The sequence below is a fragment of the Musa acuminata genome, chromosome BXJ1-2 (genome assembly GCF_036884655.1).
Source record: "Musa acuminata AAA Group cultivar baxijiao chromosome BXJ1-2, Cavendish_Baxijiao_AAA, whole genome shotgun sequence".
NCBI lineage: Eukaryota > Viridiplantae > Streptophyta > Magnoliopsida > Zingiberales > Musaceae > Musa > Musa acuminata.
The window spans coordinates 18,132,072-18,150,480 of record NC_088328.1 but is presented as its reverse complement, the minus strand read 5'-3'; the positions used below and the strand labels follow the sequence as shown (position 1 = coordinate 18,150,480).

The 18,409-nt window shown below is 34.0% G+C and overlaps 1 protein-coding gene across 3 annotated transcripts; it reads right to left on the bottom strand.

Annotated features, from left to right (window-relative positions):
• Positions 1-57: 57 nt before the first annotated feature.
• On the bottom strand, positions 58-6,681 carry LOC135596342 (uncharacterized). Of its 3 annotated transcripts, none has more exons than XM_065088417.1 (5): positions 6,524-6,681; positions 3,676-3,856; positions 1,860-2,277; positions 795-866; positions 58-698 (listed from the first exon to the last, which is right to left on the bottom strand). In XM_065088417.1, the coding sequence occupies exons 1-5, from the start codon at positions 6,596-6,598 to the stop codon at positions 209-211; spliced, it is 1,236 nt and encodes a 411-aa protein (XP_064944489.1). In that variant the 5' UTR covers positions 6,599-6,681; the 3' UTR covers positions 58-208. The 3 variants fall into 3 exon arrangements, with proteins under 3 accessions (XP_064944489.1, XP_064944490.1, XP_064944491.1); XM_065088418.1 differs by having other exon boundaries at positions 795-863; XM_065088419.1 differs by lacking the exon at positions 6,524-6,681 and adding an exon at positions 6,299-6,510.
• Positions 6,682-18,409: the final 11,728 nt, after the last annotated feature.

The window sequence follows — 18,409 nt, the reverse complement described above, 5'->3', positions numbered from 1 at the left end:
GTCATTGAATGATCACGTGTTACGCACGTGCGCTATCGCACCCTTACAGAGAATACAAACACAAGTTATCGAGACATGTAAGAAACTCAATTTTTTTACATGGTTTTAGACCACTAATTACTTTTTGTTTGACACAACCTAACACGATAATATTCCTAATAACTGCAAAATTTAGATTCTTTACGCAATAAGGACATGTCAAGAATCTTTACGCGAATCTAAACAATGCCACAGCTACCAAAATTGCAGCTCTAAAGAGAATCTTATTCATGCTTCTCTTCACCATGCTTGTTGTCTCTTCCTCCTCAAGATTCAGCCTGATTGAGTTTCTGCTAATGTAAATGATGGTGTCTCTCAGGCCATTAATGGCGCATGAAAGCCAGAAAAGCCCAAACCCAAATGCAGTATGAAATAGCCTGGAGAAGCAGAAAGGTGACCTTCCCCAAGCCAGTTTGCACAAAACAGAGAGAATGACAGCAAGGCCAGTACCAGCAATTCCTGCAGAGATTTGTGTAAGTAGGTGGCTAATGGCAGAGGCTGATTTTTTTAGAGAGAGGACGGATTTGCTGCTTCCCTTGTCTAGAATAACAGAAAGAAGGCTTTCACATGCATGAAAATAGTTCCTCTTGTAAAGGTCTCTTCCAACTTTTTGGTTCTTTTTCTTCTTAGGCAGCATTTTCAGCTTAGTATTATCTGGGCTGCTCATTAAAAGAAGGATAGATGAAAAAAGGGATTAAGAAGTGCAATAAAAACTGTATATTAACATAATTTTGGATCAATTTAATAGGCTATACCTCTTCGGAGGAAAGCCTATCGAAGAAGACACCAGTTTGTGAGCTTGTGAACGTCCATGGCTTCTCCTGCTACTAAAGCAGACATACATAGACATGATCAGTAGTTATTTAGAAAGGCAAATGCATTATCACAACTGTAAGACTTGGCAACTAAGACAACTAAGATAATGGTGCATATAAAGGCCTTATGTTCCGACAACAACATTTCCACTTGTAACTGATGGAACTCTAGTGATCTTGTGGACTTGTATGTGTATAAGTAGGAATCTATTGAACGCTACATCCAATATGTAAACTGTTAAAAGAGAAAGACCTTTAATGTTACATCAATGTTTTAGGCTCCCTTTGTGTGTCTCCTTCGTTGTGGCATACTCTCTTCTTTTTCAGTTAGTTACCTTTTGTTTTCTAAAGCTTTTCATGTTTGGTAATTTACTCTGCAATCTTTCTATTCCATCTTTTATATTTCTGATTTCTTTTCATTTTGTTGTTCATGCAATTTAACTTTGCCAACTATTAATTCTCATCAATCCAATCTGACAATCCAAATAAAGTCCAGCTCCAATCTCAAGTTCTAGTGCCTAAATTCATCATAGTCCAATCAATACTGTCAGTAACATAGTCTACCTTTTACTCATCTAACAAAACAAGGCAGTCAAAAAAAATGTGATGATCCAGCTTGGGATTATTTATATGTTAGTCTGTCTCATAGTGAGATCTTTTAGAAACGTTTACTATTTTGTAGAGAACAAAAATATTTGATTGCATCCGTCAGAGTATTGATCATTCAAGAGGAAAACCAAAATGGACTATAACCAATATGATCTTTAACAATTGAAAAATGAAACAAAAGGCCTCTCTAAGGAAATATGTAGTTCCAAACTAAAAGTAATGTCCAAACTTTAAGTAAACCCCATCAGACTCGAGTATAAAAGATATCTATATCTTAGCATGTCTAATGAATCAAAAATAAAATTATGCCAATATGCAAGTAAACCATGTCCCAGAAAAATCATAAGTGATTCTGATAAGTAGTTTGGGAATCAGCAAAAGGAGGTAATGATTTACCTTGTGAAGTAAGGGACTAGCAACAATTGCTTACTGCCAACTATTGTTCGTTTTGGTAGATTAAACTCTGTAACAATTGACAGCAGATCTTCCATTTGAGCTGCACTGTCTGCAAACAAGAGCCTTCCATCTGGATGTACCATGTAGTATTTAGTATCAGATGAATTCCCAACAAAATATAACAGAGGCTTTGGGGTATAGATCTGCTTTTGTATATGTAGAGGATCCCAAGAATCATCCATCTCAGCCTCATGGAGAGAGAGTTTGTCATCCAAATGTGGGGAAGGCAACACATCGAGCGTCATAACTTCTGAAAGTAAAGAAGCAGCAAGGTCTGCAAGTAACTTTAGTATCTTCTCATTTTTCATACACTTCTCCACAATTCCAAAACTCAAAAGCTCCGAGTCAAGGTGTGAACCTGTTTCAAAAAGAGAAATGCATTCGGTTGAAATAATAGGATTGGGGATGAGGAAGAAAAGGCTTTTCATGAAACACACACACACACACACATACATAAATATATATATATATGAATTATATATGTGTGTGTGTGTGTGTGTGTGTGTGGTGTGTGTATGTGCATGTGTGACAACAACAAAGGTGAAAAGTCCCAATTGTTTGGGGTTGACCATACACATATACAGATGCAAGTCAATTTGAAAAGATGCACAAATCCACATAGAATTATTAGATCAGAGTAGCCTAAAGTTGCATCCATGCTTTTTGTGACAAAGAAAATTTTGTTTCATAAATGTGCTACTTTATCAATAAAGCATATTAAAACACCCTTCGCTCTACCATTGATCTTGCTTACAGATGTGCTTAGTTGAATCTAGTAACAAAATAATAAGTTATAGATATTCTTTTAAGTATTGTGTTATCTTCATTTCATTTTCTATAAGAATTACTTCCAGTTCATAGACTCAAACATGCTACAGAATACATGTCATGCTGAAAGTATTGCAGAGTTATGTTTCATTTCATTATGATTTTGGGTTTGATGCATTGAATTACCTAAATTTTTCTTTCAGAAAAAATACTAGAAAGAGCTACAGAAAACTAAAAAAATGAAAATTGAACTTCTTTACAGCATCTTTTAATGCGTTCAGTTGAGAATTGCACATTCTGTGAAGGTTTAGGAATTAAGACACTAATATTCTGTCAGTCTAGGTGCACTAAAGCCAAGTTCTTAATAAAGATAGTCCTAGTATCTTCTAGTTGTAACGACATAGTTTATCAGTCTAGGTGCACTAAAACCAAGTTCTTAATAAAGATAGTCCTAGTATCTTCTAGTTGTAACGACATAGTTTATCACACAATAATAGGGGTTGTTCATGCATCAGTATACGGCCTTCATTTTGTTGGTAATAATCCTTTTCTTACAGCTATTATATACGTGTATATATATTTATTAAAGCATGTATGTGTCTATGCATATATACAAATACAAGAATGAAAAGTGGCTGTGACTTTATCATGGCATTTCTTCCAACTTAACAAGCACAGCTGGAGAGGGATACAACCTAGCTGAATCAGCACTGCTGCATTGTCAGCAGACTAGGTGGTGCTAAATGTCAGCAAAATTATGATTTCTGTGTGTACTATTGGTTATCTAAATTTCTTTTCCTCCTAATGATTGCCATGGTTGAAAAATTATGATTCCACATAGACAAGCAACCATGATTTACAAAATGATATTTCTGTATACAGTCATTCTGGATGTATAAATCCCAACAGAAAAAGTTTATATCTCAAAAATAATATACCAACAATAAGTGGTTATAAATTCATGATACACTACTACTAAGCTGCAAACCTTGGACATCAACAAGCACATGTTTTCCAATCATTTGAGACAGTCTCGCTAATTTGGTTTTCTGTAACAATAGAGGCATTGATTGCTGGAAAGTCTCAAAATGTTGTCCATTAAACTCAATGGAAACAGATCTTGATGGATCTTGTTTTCTACCATGAAGTGGCAGCAGAGTTTGAAATTCCTGCATTATAAAATATAAACATTATCAAATCAAGAAAATAGAAATATTGATCAAGAAAGATGTATATAAAAGCATTAAATGCAAAAAAAATCAACTTTGAAATAAAACTACTGCATTCTTAATTAATTTTCATCAGAAGATCAGAGAAAAAGATAATTGCAAACCTATATCTATCTGTAAATTGAATTGATGTCAGATGATGGTAGTGGAGATGATATCTAGCGAAAGTAAATCAGTGTATTGCAGTTACAGCTAAAACAAACAGATAAATAACTCCAGAGTGGCAATTTGCACGAGCATCATTGCAAGTATTGATCTAATGTTCAATCACGCAGATGAAAATTGGCCGCACAGGAGAAATCATTCCATCTAATGTAATAGATAGATACAAATAAGACTGATTAAAAGAGAAAAAGTGTACAAAGGTTCTTCATCATTGACCAAAATTGTGAAAGTGTATGTCCAAAAGTGTGCCACACCCTATTAACAACATTAATCAACAATCAAACACTTGAATTTGAACATTTAATGTTCTCATGCATAAGCTAACATCGACAAGAGCAAATTCCTCATGCTTCCACAAAATTTAGGAAGTTGTAAAACTATAAACCAGAAGCAAAAATGAACAGAGCTTCAGAACTCACTTGCCTCATAAAGGCCTCACTTACCTATAAGTGGCATGTTGTCTCACTAGAATCATCACACAGTTAAGTGAGGTGGGTAATGAATATACAGGCAGAAAAAAGTAACATTAGATTTGAAATTGTTTGCTATATAAGCCACATTGGGGTAACTAGCATGATGAGTGATTAAAAGGTACTACCAAGCAGGGTCTGTCGTACCGAACCGTACTGCCCGGTACGGGCGGTACGTACCGGTCCGACAGGTTGTCGGTACGCGGACCGTCTGTTACCGTTCCGAGCGCACTGTAGCACTGTAGCAGTGCTGCAGTGCTCGGCACACCTGGGTGTACCGCTCGGTATACCGTACCATACCGGTATCGAGCCCAGATCGAAATACCGGTACGGTACGGTATTGCGAACCTTGCTACCAAGATATGTGGCATGCTTATTTTACATGCTTCGAATATTCTAAGGTGGCATCTTATGTGATAGCAAGTGTCTTGATACAGAGAAAAAAATACTCAAGGTAGAATATAAGCTCAAGCATTCTATTAATTCAGTCATAACCATGGTCCGAACTAAGAGACCGTAGTTTTAAAATCATCAAATTGGTTCCAACTACTCAATCGAAGTGTGCATCTCTGAAACAAGAGTTACAAACTATAAAAAAAGGCTCAACAATTATCTAAGTCTTATTCTTATCCAGAGCTCTCTGGTATGCGCATATCTCACTACTCTGAGCTCAAATATCTAGATTTGCATGCCTACTCTGTCTATCTTTCTTCTGGTTCTCCAATAATTTTGATAAGTTGTTGATCTTTCTGAATAGGAAGGACCTGAACGAACTATGTTATATAATCCAACTAATGCCCCTAATAATAGCTAGTTATGAAGCAACAAGACACCCTCATTTGAATAGTCCTTTGTTTGCATTTCTTTTTTTTCTTTTGCTACTTGTCTGTCTAGCGCTATCTCCAAGACCTGAGTTAAACCAGAAATTGAAAATGAAGTTTAATAATTTTCAGTTATTCTCTAGAGATGTTAACTTGGATTCTTGATTTTTATTCCCTAGTCTATTTTTGAGTTTTGAAATAGTTCTAGACGACCTGCTTCTTTCTAATATATTCATATGCATTTTCTATATGTTTGAAATGTTTCAAGATATCTATGACTCTGAATTTGGAATTGGCAGAATCATGGTGAGGAAAAAATATATACTAAAGTGTCTTGAAAAGTCTTGTCAGTGCACATGACAGAAATGCTAAACTAACTACAGAATTTGATGATCCAACAGTTACTTCCGATGAATTTACAAAAATATAAATTTCTTCCAGGTTCTTGTGTCCTGGAAGCAAGGAAAATAAGAAAATTTTCCATGAGCTACAATTTTTAATAGACTTCAGAGCAAACAAGCAAACAATTTTTAATTTGGGATCTTTTGCTTATCCATTCCTCATGAATCATATAAACTTAATAAGATGATGATAGAGAAAGAAATCTTGAAGCAAGTGAAAAACAGAGAAAGGCAGAAGCGCTTCCCGCAAGATTCTCTTTTTCTTTGTAAAGGACCATCCAGTGCATATTTGTAAGGCTCCTGTGTAAGTCTGGGGAGGATGAGCTATAAGATCTCCCTTATATTTCTATAACATTTAAACTCAGACCAATAGACCACGAAATCCTTCTTACTTCAGACTGCAACAAGATTTACTGCTAGTTCTAACATGGAACGGACACTAAGCCTAGCTGAAATGAGTGGTGCATAAAGGCCTAACGAACCTATCACGGAGAAGAAGAAGAGGGGAGACAAAAGAAACCTCACTTGTCAATCGGTCACCATTGGCTGTAGACATAGCGCATCAAAATCCAATTCGGAATTGGGATCCGGGCGCACGCTTATGTCGCACGTCTATCTAAGATTATCTCGTACTAAAATCACCTAAACCACATGTACACCAAACGGAGCTATTGGCAACGTCATAACAGAACACCAAATGAAAGCAGGGGATTACAACTCAATCAAAGATCATTCGACCGATTCCTCTACCTTGGAGCCCCTATGATGCTCCTGACAGACGAGGGCCGGCAGGAAAGCGGCAGAAGCCACGAGGGAGAGCTCCATCGGAAGCAAACAGCCAAAGTTGAGCTCGAGGCGGTGAAGTCGAGCGTGGTGGCCGTTTCTGCGGATACCCGGCCTCACAAAACGGGTCGGAGAACCGTTCGAGGCTTCGATGAAGTCAGACGAGCGGGTCCTCCTCATTTTGGCCGTTGTGGGTATGGCGTGATGGCGACTGACGTGGCAGGCTATTGGTTTTCAGTGTTTACGTGGTTTGTGGGGTCGTGTTGTGGATTTAATCGTTTATTATTTTAAAAATATCAGATGATCCCAGCCGTCAGTTCCATCAATCTCTTATCCGATCAAGATCTGTCGTTATGGTAATCCTTATATATATATATATATATATATATATATATATATATATATATATATATATATATGTTTGTTATTAAAAAAAAAAAAGAATTTTTAGTAATTATAATGATATTATTAAAATATCACTGAATATCCAAGTAACAGTAAGAGAGTGAATCAAAATGAAGCTAAAAACATAATCAATAAATACAACCCTACTAGCTTGTGACAAAATGGGACTCTATCAAGTTCTAAGTTTGTTAGAAATTGATTAAAAATGTTAAGAGCTGAGGGGAGTTATTTTCTTTGGTGTGATAAGTAAGAGTAGCAAGACACATAAAGGAAAGATATACATTGTGTGACTGAAAAGAAGGATAATTGTGTCTTCTTATATTGGTTTAAAATACACCAACAAAGGGGGGTTAGAAATAGTATTAAGATTATCATTCCAAAGATTGAAGTAAAACATTTAAAATCAAAACAAATAGTATTTGAATTAGTGATAATAGTTGAGTCATTTTATATATGGTGAATAATGTTGGTTCTACCTAAAGAGTGATAGAAATTTGTACTGAGATCACCTTCATTGATCCATTTGGCTGTAGCTTGAAACTATCATTAAAGATTGATTTGTCTAAAAGAAAAGTGAATGTCTTTTCTAAAAAATAATTATGGTTATAAACAAACAAACAAAAAAACCATTTAGATTTTTAAGTTTACTAGATTGCTGGGAAGGGAAGAGGGTGAAGACAATAGAGAAAGTGTTCTATGAGCTTGAAACAATATTATAGACATCTGTATATTCATTCAATCCAAAAATAATAAAATTTAAACAACTTGTTAGAGAAAGTGAAAACCTTAGCAATGATTAGAAAGATTTCTAGGTGAGATCCATAGTAAAGCAAGAGCTTGGAAGCCCCAACCAGACCGAATGTGCAAAGTATTTTCATATTTGGCATAGTCTTCTTATCATTGCCTGCACTTGGAATTCATCATTGTGTGTCCTATAGAAAAAATAATAATAATAAGTTGAACAAGTTGTTTGTTACAGTTCATTTACATAGCCTCATTTGAGACCTCAATTAAGGTAAATAAAATAGAAAAGGGAAACAGCTTTGATCATCTGTCTTCTTACCATAGTTTTGGTCAGCTCAAAACTTGTTATACATGGAGTTACAGAACTCAAACTTCCTTCTGTAAGGTTTCGCCCACTTTTGATTTTTAACATCATTTTTATTATTTATAATATTCATAATATTTAATTATTTTAATATAACAATTATATAATAAATAATTTTATATTAAGAGCTTAATGCTATGGACTTAGTTGTGAATCCTAGAATTTGAATGTGATTTATGATAATTTTTATATTTATTGAATGAGAAAAAGAAGATGATATGTGTGAGTGTGCCACCCATACTTGCTACATTGTTGATACCTATGTTTTTTTGTTATATGCTTGTCACATTGTAACCATTATGTTATTTAAACTAAATTAATTAGATATCAAAAGTTAGAAAACTTATCAAAATGATGTCTTGTTGCCATCTATTTTAGACTAGAGAAGAGAAAATAAATTGATGAAGAGAAGAATCGAAGGAAAAGAAAAAAAAAAAAAAAGTGAAGTCTTTTTGCTTTTGCTTAGGGATTTCAGACTAGTTCAGCATCATTACGAATTTAAGTTTTAAGAAAAATGTTCTATTCTTTCTTACGGTGATTATTATATTTGATTTCTTCTTGTTTATGAATAATTTATTGAGCTTTGCCCTTTCTAATAGCATCAAACTCGATTGAGCTATAAATTTATTCTGTCTTATTTTAACTATAATATTTTGGATAAAATTTGATTTGGCAAAACCTATTTTTTTGGAAACTAGACTCTTAAATATTTCTTTTAATATCTTATTTAAATAATTTAAAAATATAAATACTTATTTAAACATCTATTTTAATTGATCCCTTCAATTCTATCAAACAGAGATAGAATGACCTAACCTATCTATCTTATTTCAATTATGTTGTTTCTTATAAAACTCTGAATTAAGCAAAATCTCTTTGGTTGGAAATTAGACTCTGATATCTTTTCTTTAGTATCTTATTTAAATAATTTAAAGTATAAATATTTATCTAAATATTTGTTTCAATTGATCCCTTGAATTCTGCTAAAGAGAAGTAAGATGATTTTAACCTATCTATATTCAATTATTTGTAAATTTCTATTGATAACTATAATTTATACAAAACTTTATTTAAAAAAAAAATAAACACCTATATTTTTTAATAATATTTTATTTGAATAAATTGGAGCACAATTTTCTATCCAAATATCTAGTGTAACTTACCTTACCGATTCTATCAGAACATATTGATTTGCAAATTTATTAATTATTATTTCTAACTTTTAAAACTTGATTTTAGCTAAAATCCTCCCTCAAATGAGACTGATGTTGTTAATTTAAACTTTTTTTATCTCTTAGTCATTATCTCTTGCCATGTATATGTTTAAGTTAGTTTTGATACTTCTCCATAAGTACACATGTATTTTATTATTGTCTCACATGTACTTATGATATATTTTTATTTTATTAATCAAAACATCCTTATTTATACTATGGTGTTTATGTGATACTTTGATTTAAAAAATAAATAAAAAGGGAATATGTTATACTTATGGAGCCAAGCTCTAGACATATGTTGTGTCATGATCCCAGTACACTAACTATGTTCCATATGATTGAAATATATTTTCAATTAAATTTTTCCTTAAATGAGTCTCATATTACAGCTTTAAAATCTCTTTCATCTCTTATTTATTGGTGATTGTTATAATCGATATATTCATGTTAACTTAATATTATTTTATATATGCACATATATATTTTTGTTGTCTCACATATGCTCCTGATACATTCTTACTTTCTTAATTAGAATATTTTTATTATATTCTGATATTTGTGAGATACTATAAACCATTGTTAAAAATAGAAAAGAAAATTATGTGTAGAGCTTATGATGCTCTTATCGGGTCCGATGACTTCATCCAAATATAGGTGAATGGAGCTTTGAGACTAATATTAATGGTTATCCACAAATGAATGAATAATATTATATTATGATCCTACTATACTATATATATTCTTTCATATGATTTCAAAAGATATACTTATGTGTTACTATATGCTCTTTTGATATTAATGAATCGAATGTATATGTCTCTTGACCTCATGTTCTACATTAGGATCTTGATTTGCTTATATGTTGTTATATACTTTGTTATATGCTCCTTCCATATAACTACACTCTTGAGATCATTTCTTGTATTTTGACATTGATATGAACTATCAAATATAACTACACTCTTAAATGAACTATTAAATATAACTATACTCTTGAGATCATTTCTTGTATTTTGACATTGATATGATTATATATTGTTATATGTTATTTTGATATCACTGAAATCAAATAAAATAACCAATAAACTTTTGAGATCATGCCTTATATTTTTTACCATGCTCCTTTAATGTTAATGGAATCAAATGAAATAATAATTTTGACTCTATTCTTGATATCAGGCCTTGTATTTTGACCTTGATCAACTCATATATTATCATTTGCTCCTTTATTATCAATAAATTGAATGAATTATCAAATATGACTTTTGAGATCATACCTTATATGTTGACCTTAATATGATAAAAAATTGCTATATATTCTTTTGATATCATTAAAATCAAATGAAATGACCAATATGCCTCTCGAGCTCATGCTTTTTAATTTTTATTTTTTTATATATTGCTCTTTGCTCCTTGTTTAGTATGAATCATATGAAATGCTAACTATGACTCTTGAATCTATGCTTTGTATCTTGATTCTTATTTAATAATGATTTATCAACTCTATGCCATCGATATAATAATCACTTGTTGAGCTTTGTAGCTTACTTTATTTGTACGTAAAATTTTCAAGTTAGCTTGTTGTCACCTATATTTATATTAGGTTTGAGTTGTGGCAGTAGAATGCTAGAAGTTTGTGGTAAGCTTTTGATGATTTAGCATGATGTTATTATAAAAGAATACTTTACTTATAATGTTGTTCAAAAATCTGAATTGGTGTGTTGTAAAGGTTAAAAGATCTTTTATGTTTTCAAAATTTAGAATGTTAAATCTGAAGTTTTTATATTGATGTGCACTTATGGTAACTAGTTGACTTTATAATTATGGTGTTTCATTGATCTTGTAAATTTAAAAATAATTATTAATAATTCTAAACTGGCTTTAGATTTTATAGAGTTATGAAGTGATATATTGAATGATTATAAACTACATAAGTTATAAGTTTTATAGTATGTGTATAAATGAGAATTGAACCATCAGTTTGAATTGTCAATAGTTAAAAAAATTTATAATCTAAGATAGGTTTACACCTTTGAGATGTTATTTTGGAGGTGTAATATTGATGGGAGTTATTTTAGTCCATATAAATAGTGATAGAGTACGAGGATATCGGTGTTAAGGGATCTTTTAAATGTATCTTAGAAATTTTTTTCTACTTCTTGCATCTGCCAATAAAGCATCTCTATTAATTTAAAAATTAATATGGGAATACACAGTTTTATATGCCCTTTGTCTCGGGGTCAACTCATGTCTTCTACCATGACTAGCATATGTGATGATGGATTTTGCATCTATGATATCCGACATCACTTCATTTGTCACGATTATCATAATTGACATTCTAGTTCATAAAAAGTTAATTAGTTATATGATTTTCTCATGATTGATCATTGTCTTCTTTGACATCCATGGTGGTCATTGAGGCTTTTTGATTACTTCTGCATTTGCATTATTAGTGTCTAAAGACTTCTTTTAAATGAATGGATGATCTTTGAGGAGTGGGCTACGTTTTATTTTCTTTTAGAATTCCGACCACCTAAGTTCCTTAATAAGTTTATCATGTGCATTCAAAAAGCTCATATCCAATATAATCATAGTAAAAACATATTGAAGGTAAATTCTCATAAGCATGAGCTTGAAAAAATTCTAATTATGGTTCACTAACCAAGCTCCTTATTTAATTGAGCAAGATATATCTAATATAATATAAATTCTAACAAAATGCCCTCTCTAAAATCGTAGATATCTTTCATCAATTTTTAGGGGTTAGCCAAGCACAAACATGATGAAGAAGAAGCACTTGGCATTTCAAAAGATAGATTAGGAATGTGAACCCAAACCAATTTTTTTTAGGGTTTTCAACTTAGGATTGAAATTAGATCTAAGAAAGAGGTGGAGAAGTTGCCCATAGATAAAGTAAGGACCACCTTGAGGACTTTTAAGACTTTTATCTTTAGAAGGAAAATAAAATAGAAAAATATCATTTGCTATGTCTAAGACAAAATGGAGGTTGGGATTCAGACCATAACTTCAAGATATTATCTCTAAATATCTCTAGTGTAAAAGGGTGATGTAAAAACATACATACAAGATTGAACATTTATTGACTTTGTCATTCATATAATTTTTCTTCGTCAAATATTGCATAATCATATGATGATTGGTTGATGCAGTCGAAGGTAGAAGTACTAAAGGAGTCATATCTAGAATTATTGCCATGACTTGTAAGAAGCGTTGCGCAAGATATAGTCAAGTGATCACCTTAGGTAAAGGAGAGTGCTTTCAAACCAGAATAAGAATGATATATTAGTTTTGTCTATCAACATTTGGATATTTACTTAGGGATTTACGTAAGATGTGTTATTTTTAAATCAAGGTATGAACAATGGTCGAAGGGCCACAAAGATGCATGGATTCTAATGGAAATAATCAATTGAGGAGCAATGAAAGTTAGAGACATTGAAAAGTCATTGGGTCAAAGAGGGATCGAAGCCGCCAAGGGGCATTTAATAAGAATAGTAGATCGAATTGAGAAATTATAAGAAGAACATGAAGTGAAATGATGGGGGAGGGAGAGCTTTTGCTAGAGCACCATGAGCTTCAAATAGGAGCCATCAAATTAAGATAAGTGATATTCTTGGAAAGAATATAAGATAAGAAGAATTATTGAAGAAGATTTATTGAAGAAGCTTTAGCTTGAATACATTAATATGTCTCTTTCCTATTTATACAGATTAGGAGGGAGGATTTTCCTCAATAGAATAGAGGATTTCCCTCTACAGAGTAGAGAGATTTCCTCATATAGTTGAGAAAATCTTATATGTTGTTATGCCCCTGCAAGATGATGCTCCTATCAAGGATACCAATCTTGGATTGATGCAAAACAAATAGTTTATGAGCCAAAGACTTCATGAGTAGGGCAAGAGCAGATTGCTACTGCTGTTGTTGTTGTTGTTGCTGTTGTTGCGATTGCGATGGCGACGACTGTAGTAGAGGAGAAAGCTGCAGCAATGGAAAAAGTGTTAAGATCAAGAGCACTAAGAGGGGGGGGGGGGTGAATTAGTGCAGCGAAAATCTTTCAACAATTAAAATCAAAAGTTGCGTTCGTTCGATAAAAATAATTTCGATGTAAAAGCCGATTCTAAGATTACTTTAACTTAAGATTAAGCGAGATGACGTTAAAGTAAATCTATGAAGGCAGTTTGCAGTTTATGATGGAAATCAGAATACAAGCGCAAAATGAAATACGACGTTCGTACGATAAAACCGGTTTACGTCTAAATGCCGATTCTGAAGATACTGAACTTTGAGATACATTTTATAAATGCGCAGAAGGCAGTTTGCAGTTATGATTGAAATCAAAACATTAACGTAAACTGAAATATGATGATCGTACGAAAAAGCCAATTTACGTCTAAACGCAGATTCGGAAAGCTCTGAACTTAAAAACTCGTTCGTAAAAGCGCAGAAGGCAGTAGCTATTTAGGAGGTTTGTAGTAAAGATAAAATGCTCAAAGTAAATGCAAACCGAGATTTAGAGTGGTTCGGTCAATCTTGACCTACTCCACTTTTGGCTTCCTCCACCGACGAGGTCACCGACGTCAACTAGAGGCCTTCCTTCAATAGGCGAAGGCCAACCACCCTTTTACAGTTTCACTCCTTTTGACGGGCTTAGGAGACAACCCTTACAGAAATTTTCTCTCCTCTCTTTACAACTCAAAACTTTGAAGAACAGAGGGAGGAGAACTTTTGGCCTTTACAACAATTTTGAGCTCTAAGAATCATAGAAAAAGATCAAGATTTCGAGTGTTAGTTGTGCTATTTCAGTGCTGAATGGGTGGGGTATTTATAGGCCCCAACCCAATTCAAATTTGGAGCTCAAAACTGTCAATTCCCAGAATTCCGGGATCAGGCGGTTGCACCTCCTGACCGGGCCGGTTGCACCGCCTAGCAGAGCTCGAAGACTGAGCCTCTGGGCGGTGCCACCTCTGTCAGGGGCAGTTGCACCTCTCTGCCAGAGCTCGAAGACCGAGCTCAGGCGGTTGCACCTCCTGACTAGGGCTGTTGCACCGCCTGCCAGAGCTCGAAGACCGAGCTCAGGCGGTGCTACCTCCTGTCAGGGGAGGTTGCACCGCCCAGTCTCGCTCGGAGATTGAGCCCAGGCGGTGCCACCTCCTGGCTGGGGCGGTTGCACCGCCCAGTCTCCCTAGGAGACTTAGCCCAGGCAGTGCTACCTCCTGGCTTGGGCGGTTGCACCTCCCACAACAATCAGGGTCCGAATGGGTAGATCCATTCGATCCAATTTGGGTTTTTCAAAGGCCCAATTACCCCAAGATTAAGCTAATGGGATCACCTCCCATTTCCAACTTAATCATTGTGCTAACTACGATAAATCCTAAGACAATTTCTGTAGCTTGCTCCGGTGCGTCAATCGCTTCTTCCGGCGAGTTTCCGGCGAACTTCCGTCGATCATCCGATGAACCCTCGGTGATGCTCCTGCGGACTTCCGGCAAACTCCTAGACTTGTGACGATCCACTTGGCGAGTTCCGACGAGCTTCTTTAGCAAGCTTATGGACTTCTCAAATTTGTTCCCGCAGAACCTCCGACGACTGTCCGAACTTCCGTCGAACTCTCGAACTCCCAACGTGATCATTGTCTTGACTCCGGCGCAACTCCTGCTGCATGTCTAACTTTTATCGTAGTTAATCCTGCACACTTATCTCAACACATAGATTAGACAACAAATGACAATTGACTTCATCATCAAAATCCGAGATTCAACAATCTCCCCCTTTTTTATGATGACAATCAATTGATAATGGAGTTAACCTTAACTCCCCCTGTCTATATGCCATACTTGAGATAAGTCATTCTTGAATTCAAAACCTTAAGAATTCAAGAGACATATTGATAAGTTAAAATCATTTGAACTTATCAATATTCCCATCATGATTCCTATCATGATGTATCTCTCTGAAGATGATGTCAAGGCTTGACATTCATTTTCAAATTTTACATTACAAGTTTGAATGATGGTAATAGTAGCAATTCATCATATTGTAAGATATCAACATGTAAAACTGCGAAGTAAGATGATGTACACGTTTCAAATATTTTAGCAAGTATTGCATTTCATCATACGGTAAGATATCAACTCGTAAAATTACGATGCAAGTTTTTTGTTTGATATCTTGACACGATACAAGACATAATGCAAATCATAGCATCTATTCATATATCTCTTGGTGATGCAAGCATGGCATAATTATAGCATCTATTCATATATCTCTTGGTGATGCAAGCATGGCCTAATTGTAGCATCAGTGTTTATAGCATCAATTCATATATTTCTCCCCCTTTGTCATCAACAAAAAGCATGGTAGTTGTGATACCAGGAGAACAATACAAGTAAATTTTGAGTATAAGTGCGATGATTGTTTCATGCCTTTACTTGATTCATGTTATTTCCAATAGTAAATGATAGGAAATTAAGCATATAAAGGAAAGCATGATTCGTAGATTGCTTTGAATACTTCTTCCTTTGTTATAATCTTTTTGCATGAAGGAGGAAAGTCATTTGTGATACCAGCGATTTGCGAGTTTTCTTTGAGTCAAGATATGTGTGTGAAACAGCTTTTGCAAGTAAAAATACTATCATCCATGGAATTCATAAGCAGGAATCATTTCATCAAATCTATTTCAGAAAAAGTTAAAATCCGATTTTTAGCATTCCAATTGTTAAGCGAATCCGAAAATGAAATGAACTCTTTCATGCATTCGGACAAGACTATGCTACAGATTTTCAAATGAAGACAAAATATTTTTGTATTCAACGTATAATTTCCAACATGTTATTTAGGCATGTAATGGCAATCAAGTGATTTGATCATTCAATAAAGTCCGAAAAATAATTTTAACTAGTTTATGTATTCGGACACATCAACATTCCTAATTCTCTTCTTATGAAATCAAATTGTTCTTCACTTAGAGGTTTTGTAAAAATATCGGCTAGTTGATGTTTAGTGTCAATGAACTCTATGATTACATCATGATTAGTAACATGATCTCGTATAAAGTGATGTCTAATATCAATATGTTTTGTTCTTGAGTGTTGTATAGGATTCTTTGTTAAGCATATTGCACTTGTGTTATTGCATTTAATGGGAATATTTTTAAGATGAACTTTATAATCTTCTAAGGTGTTTTTCATCCATACAACTTGTGCACAGCATGCACTTGCTGCAATATATTCAGCTTCGGTTGTTGATAGTGCAACCGAGTTTTGTTTCTTAGATGACCAGGAAACAAGGGCATGTCCTAAAAATTGACATGTTCCTGATGTGCTTTTTCTATCTAGTCTACAGCCAGCAAAGTCTGCATCAGCATAAGCAATTAACTCAAGATTCTCTGATTTTGGTACCATAATCCTAGATTTGTGGTACCATTAAGATATCTAAGTATTCTTTTAACTACTTTCAGATGAGATATCTTAGGGTTTGATTGAAATCTAGCACAAAGTCCTACACTGAACATGATGTCTGGTCTAGTTGCAGTGAGGTAAAGTAAACTTCCTATCAAACCCGTATAAGTTTTTTGATCGAAGCTTTCTCCACTTTCATCAATTTCTAACTTAGTGGAGGTGCTCATAGGAGTGTTAATAGCTTTTGAGTTATTCATATTAAACTTTTTTAGTAAATTCATAGCATATTTAGTTTGACTAATAAATATGTCATTGCTTAGTTATTTGATTTGTAAACCTAAGAAGAATGTTAACTCTCCCACTAAACTCATTTCAAATTCAAGACTCATAGTTTTAGCAAAAGATTCACAAAGAGATTCATTCGTAGAACCAAAGATAATATCATCAACATAAATCTGAACAATGAGAAAATTATTTTCAAAATTCTTGATGAATAATGTAGTATCAACCTTGCCTTTTATGAAATTATTTTCAATAAGAAAAGAACTAAGTCTCTCATACCAAGCCCTCGGAGCTTGTTTTAAACCATAGAGAGCTTTAGTTAATCTAAACACATGATTAGGGAGGCTATTATTTTCAAATCCAGGAGGTTGTTCAACATAGACTTCTTCAGAAATAAAACCATTAAGAAAAGCGCTCTTAACATCCATTTGAAACAGCTTAAAATTATTACTACTAGCGTAAGCAAGGAGCATCCTTATGGCTTCTAATCGAGCCACAGGAGTGAAGGTTTCTTCGTAATCGATACCTTCTTCTTGGTTGAAACCTTTGGCCACTAATCTAGCCTTGTTTCTAACCACGATATCATTTTCATCTTGCTTGTTTCTAAAGACCCATTTAGTACCAATAACTAAATGGTCATTTGGCCTAGGAACAAGCTTCCACACCTCATTTCTCTCAAATTGATTTAATTCATCTTGCATTACGATAATCCATGAATCATCTTTCATGGCTTCATTAACGCATTTGGGTTCAATTTGGGAGAGAAAAGCGGTGTTGGCACAAAAATTTTTAAGAGAAGATCGTGTTTGAACCCCCTTTGATGTGTCTCCTAAAATTAGCTCCTTGGGATGAGCATCTACATACTTCCAATCCTTGGGTAAGGATGTTTCGGGAGTGGATGCATCCAAGTTGCTAGTTGGAGACGGGGTTTCATTTAAGTTCAAGGAATCAAAATTAACATCATCATCAAAATCGTTTTTCTTGATTTCGAAAATCTCATTGAAAACAACATGAATGGATTCTTCAATAATTAAAGTTATTTTATTGAAGATACGAAAGGCTTTAGATATCGAAGAATAACCAAGAAAGATTCCTTCATCGGATTTAGCATCAAATTTTCCTAAGTTATCCTTTTCATTCAAGATAAAACACTTACACCCAAAGACTTTAAAATATGAAACATTGGGTTTTTTGTTGTTCCATAACTCATAAGGAGTTTTGGTGAGTAAAGGTCTTACTAGAACTCTATTCAAAATATAGCATGTAGTGTTTACGGCTTCGGCCCAAAAATATTTGGGTAGGCTATGTTCATTCAACATGGTTCTTGTCATTTCTTGTAAATTTCGATTTTTTCTTTCCACTACTCCATTTTGTTGAGGATTTCTTGGAGTAGAGAAATTATGGTTGTATCCATTGAGTT